The sequence below is a fragment of the Pantherophis guttatus genome, chromosome 12 (assembly GCF_059756535.1).
Source record: "Pantherophis guttatus breed Tessera chromosome 12, ASM5975653v1, whole genome shotgun sequence".
NCBI lineage: Eukaryota > Metazoa > Chordata > Lepidosauria > Squamata > Colubridae > Pantherophis > Pantherophis guttatus.
In genome coordinates this window covers 24,371,167-24,389,047 of record NC_142074.1, presented here as the reverse complement: position 1 = coordinate 24,389,047, position 17,881 = coordinate 24,371,167, and the positions used below count along the sequence as shown (strand labels likewise).

At 43.2% G+C, this 17,881-nt stretch overlaps 1 protein-coding gene across 7 annotated transcripts in view; it reads right to left on the bottom strand.

The window, feature by feature from the left end:
* Positions 1–17,881, bottom strand: part of ATP11C (ATPase phospholipid transporting 11C (ATP11C blood group)) — a 70,769-nt gene that overhangs the window by 47,800 nt on the left and 5,088 nt on the right. For 2 of the 7 annotated variants that reach the window (XM_034441605.3, XM_034441604.3), the window contains exon 1: positions 4,849–5,047. The exons of 3 other annotated variants lie outside the window; for them this stretch is intronic. In XM_034441605.3, the coding sequence (XP_034297496.2) occupies positions 4,849–4,899 (51 nt within the window). In that variant the 5' untranslated portion in view covers positions 4,900–5,047. Of the gene's footprint in view, positions 1–2,927; positions 3,091–4,848; positions 5,104–17,881 lie in introns of those variants that run through there. 2 more of the 7 variants (XM_034441601.3, XM_034441603.3) reach the window with 2 other exon arrangements.

Below are 17,881 nucleotides of genomic sequence, written 5' to 3'. Positions count from 1 at the left end.
TGCCTTTCCATCCAATTAGAATCCACAGTGCAGGCAAAGAAGAACATCCAACAAAGAATTGGGACAGTAAATGTTTTGAAAGTACAAAAAAATAAAAATTCCCACAGAGCTTCCGAACAACAGAGGTAACAACATGAAAGAGGCAGTGTCAGTAGAATTCCCCAATCTCTGAAAATTGAATTATGCATTTCCGCTGATCTGGAAAACATTCAGTGGGAAAAAAGATTGGCCCTATTCATTTTTGTCCCTCCTGTTTAGATTCTAGATGGAAATTCAAGAGAACAATCTGGAAGCAAAGGCTTCCACCTTTCCACCACCACATTGTCGTCAAGAAAACAACACAAACGTTCTGGGGACCGACAAGTCTTGTTCAACTGGATGACATAACTAGTTTAGTAACTGGTTTAGTTCATTTGATAAACCACCCATTTCTGAAGACGTCGGATTTAACAGATCAGGAGGGCATCCATTTTACTTCTCATAAAACCACCACAGCAGATCTGAAGGAACAAATTGGACAATTCTGGACTTTTCTAGATCAAATGGAAATCCACACTGAAGCCTGCCTGAATCCTACAAGGCTGCCCAGAAGAGCCAACTCTACCACTAACACACAGACTCCAATCCCATGACAATATCTGCTGTACATCAGAAGCATCTTCACCAACCATCTTTGCTGGCATATATGCCAAGAACCTTCTTCACCAGAAGCCTTCTACCATTCTGGAGGCAGTCTAGTTAAGTTCTGCAGAAGTTCCTCAGTGAAAACCCATTTTGAACTGAAGTTCCCCTTCCAAAGAAAACCCTCCGTTTTTCTTCTGAAACAGGCCCCTACCATAGAGCCATCAAGGCACGTTCTAGAGAATGCAGATGGATTTGAAGGAACCTCACCCTGTAGAGCTCAGAAATTGCCCCCAGAATCAAGTTTAGTTTCAGAGATTCAAACTTTCCTAGTTGCGGAAAAGTTTCCATGTGGTTTTAAAGTGCCAGGAAAGAAGGAGGAGGGAGGGAGAGAGAGGAAGGGAAGGAGGGAGGGAAGGAAGGAAGGAGAGAGGGGGGAGGGAGAGAGAGGGAGAGAGAGAGATCAACGTACTGTTGCTGATTCACAGTCCATCTTTATCCAGTCCATAATGGAAAACGGAAAAGGACTCAGATAAAACTTTGCAGTAACTTTTTGTTTCTTTTTCTCGCCTATGACCTATATAGTCTCTCTGGTTTCAGATTGGCTAAAGCTCCAGAATATTTTTTTTTTTTTAAATGACTTAAACATACACCCTCAAACACTTCTCTGGAAAAAGCTGGTCGGAATCCAAAAAACAAAACAAAACGAAAAAAAAAAAATGAAGAATATGTCCTTCCTCTTTTGGCTTTGGTGGGTGAAGGATTCGTGGAAGTAAAATTATAGCCGGGTTGCCGGGAAGGTGGAAGGAAAGTCATCGGGCTAAAAACTCTCCAGGGCATCCTGAATTGGAAGATGGGCTGTTGACATTTTGTGTGATGTGCGGCCAGATTTCCTCATGGTTGTGTCAGTGGACATTCTTGTTCCTTCCACCCCATCCTTTTTTTAAAAAAAAAACTGTGTGAAGATTAAAATCTTGGAAGACCCTTCCAAGATATTTCCATGTGGGATGGAAGCACACCCTGCCCCCTAGATTTCCAGCTTGTCCATTTTCGTCTCTAGAATAGAAACTGTATTTTAGTGTATCCATCTCTTTCTCTCTTTCTTTCGTTCTTTCTTTCTTTCTCTTTCTTTCTTTCTTTCCTTTCCTTCCTTCCTTCCTCTCTCTTTTCTTTCTTTTTCTTTCTCTCTCTCTCTCTTTTTCTCCCTCCCTCCATTCCTTCCTTCCTCTTTCTCTCTCTTTCACTTCCTCTCTCTTTCTCTTTCTCTTCCTCTCTTTCTCTCTCTTCCTTTCCTTTCCTTTCCTTTCCTTTCCTTTCCTTTCCTTTCCTTTCCTTTCCTTTCCTTTCCTTTCCTTCCCTTCCCTCCCCTCCCCTCCCCTCCCCTTCCCTTTCTTTCTTCCTTCTTTCCTTCCCTTCCCTTCCCTTCCCTTTTTCCTTTTCCTTTTCCTTTTCTTTCCCCTTTCCCTCTCCCTCTCTCTCTCCCTTTCCCTTTCCCTTTCCCCTATCTATCCATCCATCCACCCACCCACCAGGATGCTGGATGCTCAAACACCATAAAATCGAGGGCAGCAATCTGTCTGAACCCCAAACTTAGATTCACACACACTGCTACCCCTGGCTTGCTTTAATCACAGTTTGTCCAAAGCTAAGCTTCAAATCAATGGGTTGCACCCGACACAGGTAGGATCTGAGCTACTTACTAAGCCAAACCGTAATCTGCTTGGTTTCTGTGTAGCTTGCTGAAGGTATCTAACACAATTTAAGCCATGATTTAAGGCTCAGTGTTAGGTCTGAATCCAGGAATTTGTGACGGTCAGTAAACCCAAAGACACAAACCTAAGTTTAGTAAGAGACATAAACTCCATCTATGACTTATTATATTCCAAAGGTCTTTATCAGAACTACCGTTAAGATGATGAAGGTGATCGCTGACGAATATGACACAAATGTAAAATGAGATCAGATAGTTCTCTTCTCCATTTCACAAAGAGAAGTAGACCCAAAATTTTGGGCTCCAATTCCCATAAGTCCCAACAGCATGACCAGGGCATACAAACCACAATATGAAACACCCTAGGGAACTACATAGCCCATCTTACATTAGGACTAGCAAATTTCCCCCACGGCCAACGCATCAACCCATCCCTTTGTCCCAACTCACACGCCATTTAATTCATCTATCCCACCCTAATTATTGTCATCCGCCTTTCAAATCCCCAAAAGGTGGAAAGGCGGCTTATATACAACACACAACAGAAACAATGCTTGTTAAAAACAAGGTCAATGACTTTGATCTCAGGGCCCACCGTATCTGGCGGTTTGGGGTCCATGGAAAGTTCTAGAACAGCAATGGGGGAACCCCCAGGCTGGGGCACTCAAAGCCCACAAAGATGGTCCAGCACTAGCAAAAAAGTGGGAGATGCTGTCCCTGGGAAGGTGTTTCCATGACAACAGGCAAGCCCCAGGACTGGCAGTTGGCTATGGAATTCCAGCATCCAGAACGAGGAGCGAAAAAAATCTGGAAATGTCCATATGAAACTGCATCTGTATTTTTTTAAAAAAGACACAAGAACACATCTGTATTCACATCTATATACACGAAACCACATCTGTAATTTTTAAACGAGGCACAGGACGCGTCCGTATACACATCTGCATAAGGAAACGGCATCTGTATTTTTAAACAAGACCCAGAGACACAGCTGTATGCACATCTGTATACAAAGCAAATGAATCTGCAGTCTCCTAAAAGAAATAGGGACAGATCTGTACACAGGAAACCACATCTGTAAATTTTTGAACCCCCCCCCACAGGGTGCATCTGTATTCACATCTGTATGCAAAACACCTCTACCTTTAATTCCATGTACTGTGATTGTAAACAAAAGTCCAAAATGAAAAACAAGGCAAACTGAAATCACTTCCATAAAACTACAACTAAGTTACTTGAGGAGGTAGAGGGGGGGGGGGAAATAGACTATTTAGGAAGGGGGGGAAAGGATATTTTTGTTTGAAAAACATCCCTTGAAAGAATCTAAACCAGAAATCTTTTCCAATTAAAATAGACAATGAAGTGAACACATCAGAGGTGGGTTTCAGCAGGTTCGGGCCAAATCTGGAGAACTGATAGTGGAAATTTTGAGTAGTTTGGAGAACCGGTAGTAAAAATTCTGACTGGTCCCGCCCCCATCTATTCTCTGCCTCCCAAGTCCCAGCTGATCGGGAGGAAATGGGGATTTTGCAGTCACCTTCCCCTGCCATGCCCACCAAGCCACGCCGACAGAACCAGTAGTAAAAAAATTTGAAACCCACTACTGAAGCACATGCTTTTCTTTTTCCTATCCGCTTCGCATGGATTTACAGACCCAGCATATTTATTTTGACTCTTGAAAATATTATCTGAAGCAAAACATCTTATTTATTTTTTTTCCATTAAATTAATTCTTAAAAATGAGAGAGAGGGGAAACAACAAACACAGAAAACGTCTTTTTCCTACTTAAGAGTACCCTTTGACCTCAAGGGAAGTCTGATTTACTGGCAATACCGTTTGCATAATATAAAGATCTATTGCTACTGGCAGAACTTCAGGACTCCAGAAACTCTAATCAGAACAAAAAAGTAGCTTATTCCAAGTGGTTCATTCCCAAATAATTTTTAAACGCATCACACGAGAATTGAAAAGGAAACCAATTTGACAGAATGAAGAGAAAGAAGAGGAAATCTAATTTAAAAGATTGCTTAACTAATGCCGAGATTTCAATTAGTCCCTCATTAAAAGAAATAGGTAGGTAGGTAGGTAGGTAGGTAGGTAGGTAGGTAGGTAGATAGATAGATAGATAGATAGATAGATAGATAGATAGATAGATAGATAGATAGATAGATAGATAGATAGATAGATAGATAGATCAAGTAACCCATTTGCAATTCTTTTAAAAAGCTCCCTTTTACTCAACGGGGGAGAAAAATACTTCAAGCAGGCATTCTGGTTTAGCTGCTTTTTGTATTTGAGTTTGCCTGGAAATTTCCTTTGGGTAGAACTTTCTTTTATTTACATCAACAAATTTATTTTTAGCCACTCAACTTGCAGATAGGTGAGTCTGGACGCCTTATAAAATTTAAAGCTTCACCCCCTCCTTTGCTTATAAAAACTTAAATCTTTTTTGCCAGATCCCGCTGAAGCCAAATCCAGAAGGGGACCGAAAAAAATAGCCTTAAAACAAACTTACCAACTTTGGCCAAGCTCTCAATACCACATCTGGGGTTAAAGAAAATTCCATTTTCTCGCAAGACAGCCAAATATTTTTCACAAGAGAGAGAGAGAGAAAAAAGAGTGCGAAGATCTAAAATGGATTTATTGACACCCCCCCCACCAAGAGCAAAAAAAGGCAAACAGGCTTTCCAAAAAAAAAAAAATCAGATTATTCTAGGGTGGAAGGCATTCAATTTAAACAAACACCCCTTCCAGGAGGAGGAGTTAGAGTAAACCAGGTTGTGTTTTAAAGCTACAATCCTATTTTTGCTAGTAAGTAAACCCAACAGAGCAGCATAGTCAGGAAACCTAGTAAAGGAATAAAAACTCGCACTACAAACAACCTTAAAGGCATCTCTTTGGGCATAATTTCTCCCCCAAAGGTTGCATTTCAACAATCAGTTGTGTGCCAGATGTTAAACACACAGCTGTCTTGTGAAATCTATCCAGGCTGCCATTAGCTATTTGATGTTCAACAGTAGTAAGCATATTAAAAAGGATCTGTTGGGAACGAATCAACGTAAATCAATTTTTAAATATGTTTTGGTTATGCAGAATCAAAATTTCACATTTCAAGTTGCAGTATGATCTGCAAATTCATTTATCACGTGCCAATAGAATAGACTGGAATAACAGAGTTGGAAGGGACCTTGGAGGTCTTCTAGTCCAACCCCGTTTCTCCCTGCAAGAAACGCTATAGCACCGTAACTAGCACAGCCCACCCAAGGAATGAAAGCATTGATCTGTGCCATAAAAATACAATAATAACATTAAACTTGGTTATTCTCATCATACTCGTGTTATCGATTGCCATTTTATTCTTATCTCTCTCTTAATGCATTTTCTATTCTTCTTATTGTCTTCTTCCTTTATTTCCAATCTCTTTTTTATTCTCTAACCGTTGGTAAAATGCTTCCCATGTCGTATAATAATCAGTTTGTTCTTTCTCTTTAATTGCTAGTGTTAGTCTCTTCATTTCTGCACATTCTAATATTTTCCTAATCACCTTCTCTTCAGTAGGAATCTCTTCACTTTTCCAACATTGTGCAAATACAATTCTAGCTGCTGTTAACGCATGAATAATTAAATATATATTTTCTTTGTTATAAGTTTCAGGCAAGATCCCCAACCAAAATATTTCTGGTTTAAACTCAATACTACCATCAATTCTAACACGTTTTAATATAAGGATTTCCTACACTAAGGGTCTCCAACCTTGGCCACTTTAAGACTTGTGGACTTCAACTCCCAGAATTCCTCGGCTGAGGAACTCTGGGAGTTGAAGTCCACAAGTCTTAAAGTGGCCAAGGTTGGAGACCCCTGTCCTAGACCAAAGTTTCTTGGCAACTTTTAAGACGAAATCTTAAAGACGAAATCTTGAGACGGAATCTTAAAGTCTTCTTAGGCGGAAGTCCACTTAGATCTTCTCAAGTTGAAGTCAACCAACGCATCTTAAAGCTCCCGAGGTTGAAAACTATTGTCGTACATTAAAAGGCACATACATTATTTCAGTCAAGGGCATCCCTAGAGTAGGAGCCAAAAAAGCTGCAATCATAGCACCAACTGTACGATAAGACCTCCGGGTTTTTTTTTTACTCATGTTGTATGATGCATATAAAAAGGACTGAGTCCCCGTGTCCCAGGGGTGAAATCCAATTTTTTTTTTTACTATCAGTTCTGTGGATGTGGCTTGGTGGGTGTGGCAGGGGAAGGATACTGCAAAATTTCCATTCCCTCCCCATTCCAGAAGGATACTGCAAAATCTCCATTCCCTCCCCACTCCAGGAGAAGGATACTGCAAAATCCCCATTCCCTCCCCACTCCTGGGGGAAGGATACTGCAAAATCTCCATTCACACTCCACTCCAGGGGGAAGGATACTGCAAAATCCCCATTCCCTCCCCACTCCAGGGGAAGGATACTGCAAAATCTCCATTCCCACCCCACTCCAGGGGGAGAATACTGCAAAATTCACATTCCCTCCCCATTCCTGGGGGAAGGATATTGCAAACACTCCATTCCCACCCCACTCCTGGGGGAAGGATACTGCAAAATCTCCATTTCTGCCCCACTCTGGGGCCAGCCAGAGGTGGTATTTGCCGGTTCCCCGAACTACTCAAAATTTCCGCTCCCGGTTCTCCCGAACCTGTCAGAACCTGCTGGATTTCACCCCTGTCCAATATTAGCTTAAAAATAGCACCATGGAAGCAGTTTGACCGAAACCATATAGACAAAGGCTTCTATTTGCACCATCAAGTAATTTTAAAAGTTAAAACGGACTGCAAGGACTGTGCAAACAGAACTTTGATTCTACTAAGAGAAGCAATCTATTTAACCACGGCTCTATGTTAGTCACACCAACAATCACACAGGGATACATACATCAAAGGCTTGGTGTGATTGTACATCGTGTTTCTACATGCATGTTTCCTGTCTTAAAACTCCCAATTCTGCGAAAGTAGGTTTCCACCAGCGTTGAATTCACCTCCTTTAGGCAACACTTAATATGTGTCCAAAAAATTTCTCTCTGGGTCTTGAATGGCCCAGGCCATTAATAAGCATCCTAGTAGAAAACTTCAGAGTGGGGCTGTCTTCCCCGTGTCCTCAAAGAGTGTAAATGTTCAAAGGCTGAGAGAGGTGGACAGAAATTCTCTCTATCTGGGGGCAGTGACATGCTTTCCGAAGCTGAGCGTGATCGGACTTGACTTGTACTTAGATAAGAGACAGCTGCAGAAGAGCAGAGCTGCGGGGAAGAGGGAGAATGGAGGGGAAAAAAAAAATCTTAGCAGACCACCAACTTGGGGTACCAAGAGCCAGTTGGGTTGAAAGGTTAAGGTACCAGGATAAGAAAGCAGGAGACGGTGAGTTCTAGTCCCGCTTTAGGCATGAAAGCTAGCTGGGTGACTTTGGGCCAATCACCAGGAGATGATGAGTTCTGGTCCTGCCTTAGACAGGAAAGCAGATTGTGTGACTTTGGGTCAATCACCAGGAGATGGGGAGTTCTAGTTCCACCTTAGAGATGAAGGCAGATTGTGTGACTTTGGCCCAATTACCAGGAGGTAGTGAGTTCACGTCCTGCCTTAGGTATGGAAGCAGGTCAAGGGAAGCAGTCACTCAATATCTCTGTCTCTTTCTCTTTCTCTCTCTCCTCTCTCCATTTTGTAAAGCAAAAGGTTAGGGTTAGGGTTTTTCATTTTACGTCATTGAAAAAAACCAGATGTCATTACCTACCTTTCTTTCTTTCTCTCTTTTTTTCTCTCTTTCTTTCCTTCCTTCCTTCCTTCCTTCCTTCCTTCCTTCCTTCCTTCCTTCCTTCCTTCCTTCCTTCCTTCCTTTTTTCCTTCTTTCTTTCTTCCTTCCTTTCTTTCTTTCTTTCTTTCTTTCTTTCTTTCTTTCTTTCTTTCTTTCTTTCCTTTCTTTTTTCTTTCTTTCTCTCTCTCTCTCTTTCCTTCCTTCCTTCCTTCTTTCCTTCCTTCTTTCCTTCCTTCCTTCCTTCCCTCCCTCCTTCTCTCTCTCTCCCTATCTCCCTCCTTTCCTTCTTTATCTTTCCTGGCTATTTGTATTTTATCTTATAATAAACTTTAATTAAAAAAATACTCTAAAAATGAACGAAACTATTTTGGGTATTGGCTAAGAATACCGCACGGAACCCCGTCTTGGAGTTTTGCAGGAGTTAAATTCAGTTCAAAAGTGACTTTACCTTTAAAGACCTTTTTTTTTTTTTTGAAAGCTTCTCTCTCTCTCTAATATTTATTAACCGCTGCATTTTATTGAGCAACCAACCTAACCTTTGTCCCACAAGCATCTGCAACCTGGGATCTGATTAACTTCAGCAAACTGTGATATGAGAGGACTAAAAGTTGACTCAACCTGGGATTCAAAGAACGTTGAAACTCTTGATTTTTGCTTCTTCCTTGTAAAGAGGATTGCAAAGAGTTCATTCTTAGGAGAGAAACTACAAGAGCTCCAGGAACTTTGTACACCCAAATTCTTTTAAATCCAACACCCAGATTTCCCCCCACAAAAATTGGATTCTTTTGCTTCACGCCCAGTAAAACAAATGTTTTCCAAGAACTAAAAAATAAAGATAAGGAAACAGTTCTAAGATAAGGCACACCATGTGCTCTACCAGTTCCCAGAGCTGGGTTTTTAATACAGGAAGAAGTGGACCAAATTATTTCTTCTTTTTAGTCTCACTGCAGAGCTTAGTAGCCCTCAAAGCTGCATAGCCCAAGATTGTCGGTGCAGAAAATTCAACCCCCACATCAGAGGTGGGTTTCAGCAGGTTGTGACCAGTTCTGGAGAACCGGGAGGAGACATTTTGAGTAGTTCGGAGAATTGATAGTAAAAATTCTGACTGGCCCCGCCCCCCATCTATTCTCTGCCTCCCGAGTCCCAGCTGATCGGGAGGAAATGGGGATTTTGCAGTATCCTTCCCCTGGAGTGGGGAGGGAATGGGGATTTTGCAGTCACCTTCCCCTGGATTGGGGTGGGAATGGAGATTTTACGGTATCCTTCCCCTGCCACGCCCACCAAGCCACACCCACAGAACCGGTAGTAAAAAATTTTGAAACCCACCACTGCCCTACATCCTTGGGAAGATGGCCTATTAATTGCCAAAAAATCTCAATTCTGAAGGCCGACAACAGGGATGTCAAACTCCATTTCATTGAGGGCTACATCAAGGCTGTGGTTGACCTTGGGAGGAGGGGGCGTGGGGGCAACTGGGTGGATGTGGCTGACTAGGTGGGTGTGGCCAACTGGGTAGGTGTGGCCATCTTAACGCCACTCCCCAAACTGCTGGCACGTTTCCTCTTCGCACTGGGTAGACCAGGATGGCCACGCGGGCCAGATCCGACCACATCGCAGGCCAAATCCTGACCACAGGCCTTGACTTTGACATCTCTGGCCTACAGGCTCGAGTTGACCATCTAAATCAGCGGTCACCAATCGCGCGGCTCAGCTGGGCATGAAGGGGGGCAGGGATTTTTGCTACCGTTTCTCCGAACCACCCGCCGCCATCGCTACCGGATCGGGCGATTCGGTCTAAACCGGAAGCATTTCACCCCTGGGCAGATTGATAGCCAGATGAACGTTCCTCCATCTATCAAAAATAAAAACTTAAGAGGTGATTTTAAAAAAAATTCGATTCCACAAAAACCATCACAAACATTTCCTCCGGGAGCGGGGAAACCAAGGTCAGTATAAATATTATTAGTTTTAGTTGATCAAGGAAGGAAGCCGAAGGACGATTCTAACACTTGAATGCTGATGCATAGAGAGAAAATATTCCATTATATTTGGAGAGCAACGTTTCCATTCATTTCCAAAAGTAACCAATGAAGGTTTTGATGTGAAAAATAAGCCTCAAGGTTGATTAAGGCTGTTTTCAGAGTTTTGGAACCCTTGTCTTCCTCTGGTTTTTTTAAAGATTAAATTGGGATTTTGAACTTTTGTTTATTCATTTTCACTACATTTTTGCACAGGAACCAAATAATTTCCCCCTGGTCTACTTTTCCCTACAATGACCCTTTGAGGGAGACCAGAATGAGCCATAACTCCTAATCCCGAGTCTATTGTAACAGAGGTGGATTCGAACCTAACCCAATCTCTTAAACCACCCTATTTTGTCTCTACTCAATTTTATATTTTAACCGTCTGGTTTGACTGGTTTGTCTGTGATATTCAGGGTGTTTATAAAGGTAAAGGTTCCCCTCACATATATGTGCCAGGCGTTCCTGACTCTAGGGGGCGGTGCTCATCTCCGTTTCAAAGCCGAAGAGCCAGCGCTGTCCGAAGACATCTCCGTGGTCATGTGGCCGGCATGACTCAACGCCAAAGGCTCACGGAACGCTGTTCCCTTCCCACCAAAGGTGGTCCCTATTTTTCTACTTGCATTTTTTACCTGCTTTCGAACTGCTAGTTTGGCAGAAGCTGGGATAAGGAACGGGAGCTCACCCCGTTACACGGTGCTAGGGATTCGAACCACTGAACTGCCGACCTTTCGATCGACAAGCTCAGTGTCTTAGCCACTGAGCCACCGTGTCCCTTTTTCGGGGTGTTTATAGCCTGGTGTATATTTAAAAAGTGTTTTAACCAGTGTGTTTTGACCCAGCCCCCCAAACACGACAGATCCTCTGTAGTTGAAGCAATGATTCCTTTAGCGCCCGCAGCCCCGGCAAAAAGTTTCTCTCTTACAGCAGGCTAACAAGTCTGTCCGGCAGGAAGTTGAATAGTTGTCTGCCACATCTATTCATCTCCGCCCCCTGCCTTTGATCCCCAAAGCTAGGGTGGGGCTTCATTAGCAGCGGTAGCTCTTCTGTCCCAAGGACCGGCCCCTAGATTTCCACTGCTCTCCTCTCTTCTGCCTTCTGCGCATCTGCGTCTCAGGCACTGGACCCAGCTGTTCCTCCTCTTCCTCATCAGCCACCTCCAGACCTGGGGGTTGTTGACTCTCCATCTGAGGGCTGACAGATGGCCCAGGCTCTGCCTCTGTCTCTCTCTCTGCCAGTTCCATTCTCTCTTCCCCCTCAGAGCTCTCAGGTTGCCCTGATGCTGATCCTGATTCCCACACCACCACCACCACCACCACCACCACCTCCTCCTCCTCCTCCTCCTCCTCCTCCTCCTCCTCCTCCTCCTCTGATTCAGTGCTGGAGGGGCCGGTGGCCAAAAGGCCACAATACAGTACAAATTTCTTCTGCACTAAAAAAAATGCTGCTAAATTCCAGTTTGCTCTACGTCGGGGTATATTTCCACAGAAATGACACCTATCACCCAAAACCGTCAGCAAATGGGAACGCTCGTTACATTCAATGTTCCTTTTTTTTTTTTTTTTGCATGCACATATTTTACAAATGCCTCAATTGGTCAGCAAACTGCATTACTAAGATCCTGGCTTAAATTTCCTAAAACAAATGTTTTATCAGCTGCAGTAAGGAGCGAAAAGTAAATGTCACTGCATCTAACCAAATTGACTTCCTGGTAGAATCAGGATTAGGCTAATAGTCCTTGACGTACAACTACAACGAAGCCCCAGATTGATGTTGCTAAGTGAAACATTTGTGTAAGTGAGCTTTGCCCCCGTTTTACGACTTTGTAGTCATTGCAGTTGTCAGTAACATGGTTGTTAGATGAATCTGGCTTGTCAGAAGATGGCAAAAGGGGGTCACGAGACCCCAGGATGGGATGCTGCCAATCATCATAAATACGAATCAGTTGCTAAGCGTCTGAATTTTGATCACGTGACTCTCGGGGACGTTGCAATGGTCGTAAGTCTGAAAAACGAAGTCACCTTCGTAACTTCGATCAGTCACTAAATGAACTGTTAGGACTACCCGTATACCGTTCCCAACCCAATTAGAACCCAGAAAGACCTACATACACTCACACATGTGGCTTATTTCCTCTGGACACAGCTGGCACGGGGATCCCATCAGCTCCTTATATCATTGACTAAGTGCAGAGTAATCAGTAAAAAAAGGAGTAGCATCAGGAGTGAAATCCAGCAGGTTCTAACAGGTTCTGGCGAACCAGTAGCGGACATTTTGAGCAGTTTGGAGAACCGGCAAATGCCACCTCTGGCTGGCCCCAGAGTGGGGTGGGAATGGGGATTTTGCAATGTCCTTCCCCCAGGAGGGGAGGGAATGGAGATTTTGCAATATCTTTCTCGTGCCACACCCACCAAGCCTCGCCCACAGAACTGGTAGGGAAAAGTTTTGGATTTCACCCCTGAGTAGCATTAATAATAAGGGCATAGTTACTCTCCTACGGTAGGAAGCTATTCTTAGCATGCCACCCGACAAAACAAATGTGCTTTATTTCTTTCTTGTTATGCCTTCCTCTTCTTTATTTACTGATGCAAAAACTCCAGAAACTCCAAAACTCCAGCTGCTCCTACAGCTATTAAAAAAGAATCCTCTTAACACAAACCTTGTTTTCTTTGTGGGTTGTGTACCCTCTTTTTTGTGGGGCTGCCACAAAGAAGAGGGAGTCGAGCTATTCTCCAAAGCACCTAACAGCAGGACGAGAAGCAACGGATGGAAACTAATCAAGGAGAGAAGCAACCTAGAACTAAGGAGAAATTCCCTGACAGTGAGGACAATTAACCAGTGGAACAGCTTGCCACCAGAAGTTGTGAGCGCTCCATCACTTTTAAGAAGAGACTGGACAGCCATTTGTCTGGAATGCTTGAGCTGGACTAGAGGACCTCCAAGGGTCCCTTCCAACTCGGTTAATCTGTTCTATTATTCTGTTAACGCCATGCAGATAATGCCACAATAAAAAGTCAGATTCTGCACTGCCCTGAGCACCTTTCTGAAAGGCAGGGTATGGCGAAAAAGACAATATGGCAGCCACACCAATGCGATTGAAGCTCTACTTTTTAAAATGTGTGCCGTGATCATTTCCCCCCCCCAACGATTTCCGCCTCTTCCGTAGTTTTCCGCAAATAAAAGCCAACTTTTCAACTAACAGCTGACTTTGTGCAGGGCTCTGCATGAACGAGCAGATGAAATGGCAGTTAAATATAGTCTGAAAGTTAATTGTTGGGTCTCTGAGATGATTGTGCCTCTTAAAAAAAAAAAGATATATCATTGCAAAGTATGTAAAAAAGCCATTTTATGCCAATCTGTTTCTTAAGTCCCTCAAATAACACAATTTTCAAATCAAGCCAAGTTTGAGCACAATGCAGAAACACGAAACATTTTCAACATCAGATCTCTTGGCTCTGAGAAATGAACACAATATTGTTTTTTTTTTCCATGGCAATTCTTTTCGCAGTTTTAAAAGTCAAGCCAAGAAAAGATTTATTTCTAAGTGATTTGGGGCAAAAGGGAAAGTAATCTCAAACAAACTTCCCAGAAAAACAGAAGAATGAACTTCACACTTTCAGGAAGGGGGTTTACGCTGGTCATTTTTATTATCGAGAGAAAGTCCCTAAAATTTGGAACCGATTGCTAATGAGAAGTAGATTTTTGCAGTAATTTCCTGGAGAAAAAAAAAATAATGCCCAAATCCAGGGACAATATTAAATTGGAGAATCATTGGTGCTCTCTGAGCTTGGGTGTTTTCTTGCAGACCAATATTTATTTATTGGTTCGATTTCTATCCCGCCCTTCTCCGGAGACTCAGGGCGGCTTACAATGCGTTAAGCAATCGCCTTCATACTTTTGTATATACCTGCTTAGTAGGGCTTTGCGGCCTCCCCCCGCAAGCGGTGCTCTTTTTTATTCAAAGTCAGCTTATTGCCCCCACAAACCGGGTCCTCATTTTACCTACCTCAAAAGGATGGAAGGCTGAATCAACCTTGAGCCTGGTGAGATTTGAACTTGCAGTAATTGCAGGCAGCTGGTGTTACTTAACAGTGCTTTAGTCTGCTGCGCCACCATCAATTTCCTGACCTGACTAGGTAACATCATCAGTGCTAGTAGAGAGTGGGGTTTGCTCTCTTTTTCTAAATAATAGCTTGCCTGGCCAGTGTTGGTAGCGTATGGTTTTCTCCTTCATAGTTCCTTATATTGTTTACTGCTTGATTGTTTGTCTGGTGTTAATCCCTGCTTATCTGGATGGTGGCTGACGGAAGAGGTCATAAACACCAGGTGTCCCAGAAACATTTTCTGTCAACAAACATATTTCTGCTTCAGGAGAGGAATAACACATACCCAACATATGTACATGTTTTTTTCTGGCCTCGCTGTTGAAATGGTTGTTCCGAGTTTGTGAAAACTACTCATCAGCTTGTCAATAAGCAAGAGACAATGCAAAAATCTGGGGTTTAATTCTACATCATCACAGCAAAAAATTGGAACTCGTTATTTCTCCACGCTCTAATATTTCTGTGCTGAGTAATGAGCCAAAGTATTTTTTTATGCAATGGGATGATAAGATAACAGGATGACCAGAAAGGAAACTGGATGGACGATTCTTGGGTAGTACATTTAGTACAAGTTCAGAATAGTTAAATGTTGAGGGAGGAGAGAGACTAAAAACATCAATAACCGTCTTAATTTTTTGGGGGAACCCCTCGCCAATTCCCCAAACGAAACAGTTTTTAAAATGTTGTCAGTTATGTTATCTTTCTAGGAACTCCGAAGACAGAAAGGCATCCTTGATAAAAGTCTATAAATAACAAAGTGGTTGCAAGAATTCACCCAATAAATACTTGATGACCTGGAAATTGTAAGAGAGTAACAGAAGCAGCCAACCTGAAGCCTTAAGTCTATCATATTTCTCCTTCAACGGAGAATTGAAGCCGCGTCACACATGGAAGTTAGTTGTTGTCTTTCAAACCAACTTTTGATCTCAACTAATGAGAGGTGTCTCCAAGATGTTATTGAGTTTTTAAGTTCCTGATCTAGAACTCGAATCAGATTGGTACCTTTCGAGTAGGATTCAGCCCCCACCCCTGCAATTTTACCTCGGTAAGGTGCTAGTCCTTATGGTTGCTGGAAGTACGGTCGAATCTACCTGGCTTCAATGACAACCCAACTACAAAAACCCACTACTTGAGGGACACGTGATGTCCTTCAGAGCTGCACACCTTACGACAGTCCTGTGAGGCAGGTCAAGATAATTACACATGGTATCCCAGCTTGGGAATTGAGCCAGTGGTGAAACCCAAATTTTTTTTACTACCGGTTCTGTGGACGTGGCTTGGTGGGCATGGCAGGGGAAGGATACTGCAAAATCTCCATTCCCACCCCACTCCAGGGGGAAGGATACTGCAAAATCTCCATTCCCTCCCCACTCCAGGGGGAAGGATATTGCAAAATCCCCATTCCCTCCTCACTCCAGGGGGAAGGATATTGCAAAATCCCCATTCCCTCCTCACTCCAGGGGGAAGGATATTGCAAAATCCCCATTCCCACCCAATTCCAGGGGAAGGACACTGTAAAATCCCCATTCCCACCCCTCTCTGGGGCCAGCCAGACGTGGTATTTGCCGATTCTCCGAACTACTCAAAATTTCCGCTACCAGTTCTCCAGAATCTGTCAGAACCTGCTGGATTTCACCCCTGAATTGAGCCCAGTAACAGGGAATCTCAAACCCAGACCGGCCATTTTGCTAAAATTATGCTGTGTTGTTTTGAATATGTGTGTGTGTGTGTGTGTGTGTGTGTGTGTGTGTGTGTGTGTGTGTGAGAGAGAGAGAGAGAGAGAGAGAGAGAGAGAGAGAGAGAGAGAGAGAGAGAGAGAGAGAGAGAGAGAGAGAATGAAATTATGGAGACACCAAAGTTGATTGTCTTGGTTTAACGTTGGACTCTTGTTTTATCTCACTTGCGTTCTCCTCAAGGACTATTTTTGTGTCATTTCTACGCTGTACAGCCTTGAAAGGAAGAATGTTATAAAAATATAACCCTGTTTTTGTTTTTCCTGGCCGCAAAATGGTGTTCAAAGCAACGGAACAACTACGTGCATCACACCAGATGACTATTCTGAAATCCAGGGACAAACGAAGAGTTATAAAGAGGTGGAAACTTTTTGTTCTTTTAACCTCCTTATACTCGACTTCCCCAATCGCCTGTCCTTGCAGCTTTTTCCAAGTTTTCTTTTTATCTTTCCAGGGCTAACAGGAGCTGGAAACCATCCGGAGACAAACTTGGGTTTTGCAAATGCAGTTTCAGGAAACATCCATCTGCCGCCTCTTAAAGCAGCAGAAGGCCTTCTAATGGAACTTGGCAGAGAGGAACGGAAAAGGCCCATCAGACTAAAAAAAGGGGGGGGTGGATTGAGTAGGAAGAGGAGAAAGATTTCAGCCGTCCATTTGCAACAGGGGGTAACGGCTGCTTCCAAAATATGGTTTTGTTTCAGGGTTTGAACGGCAGCCAAAGTTGCAATCCGGTCACGGGCCTGTCAAGCGTCTCAGTGAAAGTCTTGCAACACCCAAATTTCCCTCTTTGTGGCCCAGGAAAAGATTTTAATTTTGCGGAAAGCACCGACCAGTAGAAATTGGAAGAGAAACCCACATCCCCAAAAAAATGGATGATGGAAGAGGCCGAGAATTGGAAGAAGAAAGCAGCAAGGAATATATTTTGGATGGAGTGTGTAGGTGTGTTTGTGTAGATACAGAGGAGGTAAAAGACAAACATGATTTGGTAAGGGAAGGCCAGAACAAACAAATACAAAATGAAAGCTAAAGGTAAAGGTTCTCCTCGCACATATGTGCTAGTCGTTCCCGACTCTAGGGGGCGGTGCTCATCTCCGTTTCAAAGCTGAAGAGCCATGGAGACGTCTGAAGACATCTCCATGGTCATGTGGCCGGCATGACTCAACGCCAAAGGCGCACGGAACGCTGTTCCCTTCCCACCAAAGGTGGTCCCTATTTTTCTACCTGCCTTTTTTAACGTGCTTTCGAACTGTTAGGTTGGCAGAAGCTGGGACAAGGAACGGGAGCTCACCCCGTTACGCGGCACTAGGGATTCGAACCGCCGAACTGCCGACCTTTCGATCGACAAGCTCAGCGTCTCAGCCACTGTGTTCCTAATACAGCAGAGAAAAAAGACGGGAAGAGCCCAGCACTGGAAACATCTCCTGGCTAGCTGAGAGTGTAATCAAATCTATCTTTATTGTGGTTCATTAGCGAGCACAAAGGGAACAGAACAGAAGGCGTAAAGATGGAACTAAAGGGATTAAAGTAAGTGACAGAAATGACAACAACTTAAGAGAAAGGCTGAAGAGCCTAAAATAAGCCACAGGCGGGTAAATGTAAAACAGAAATGACAGCTAAAAGCATATTTAAAGGTGAAAAAGGACCGCTTAAAATGTGAGCAGTTTAGGAACCGACCAACCAGAATAAGTCAGTGAAATACTGACTTTAGAAATTAATTAGAACATTTCTAATCTTGGACTTTGAGAAAATTACCCCTAGTTGTAGGTAAGACCAAACAACAGAGTGTAACTGACTGAACTCACACTTGACTTTTTCTGCTACTAGGTTTAGAAAAGTCTGGCCTTCTATTGACTGTCCATAATAAGAAAGAGGTAGAGTATGCCAGCATCTGGAGGATCGCAG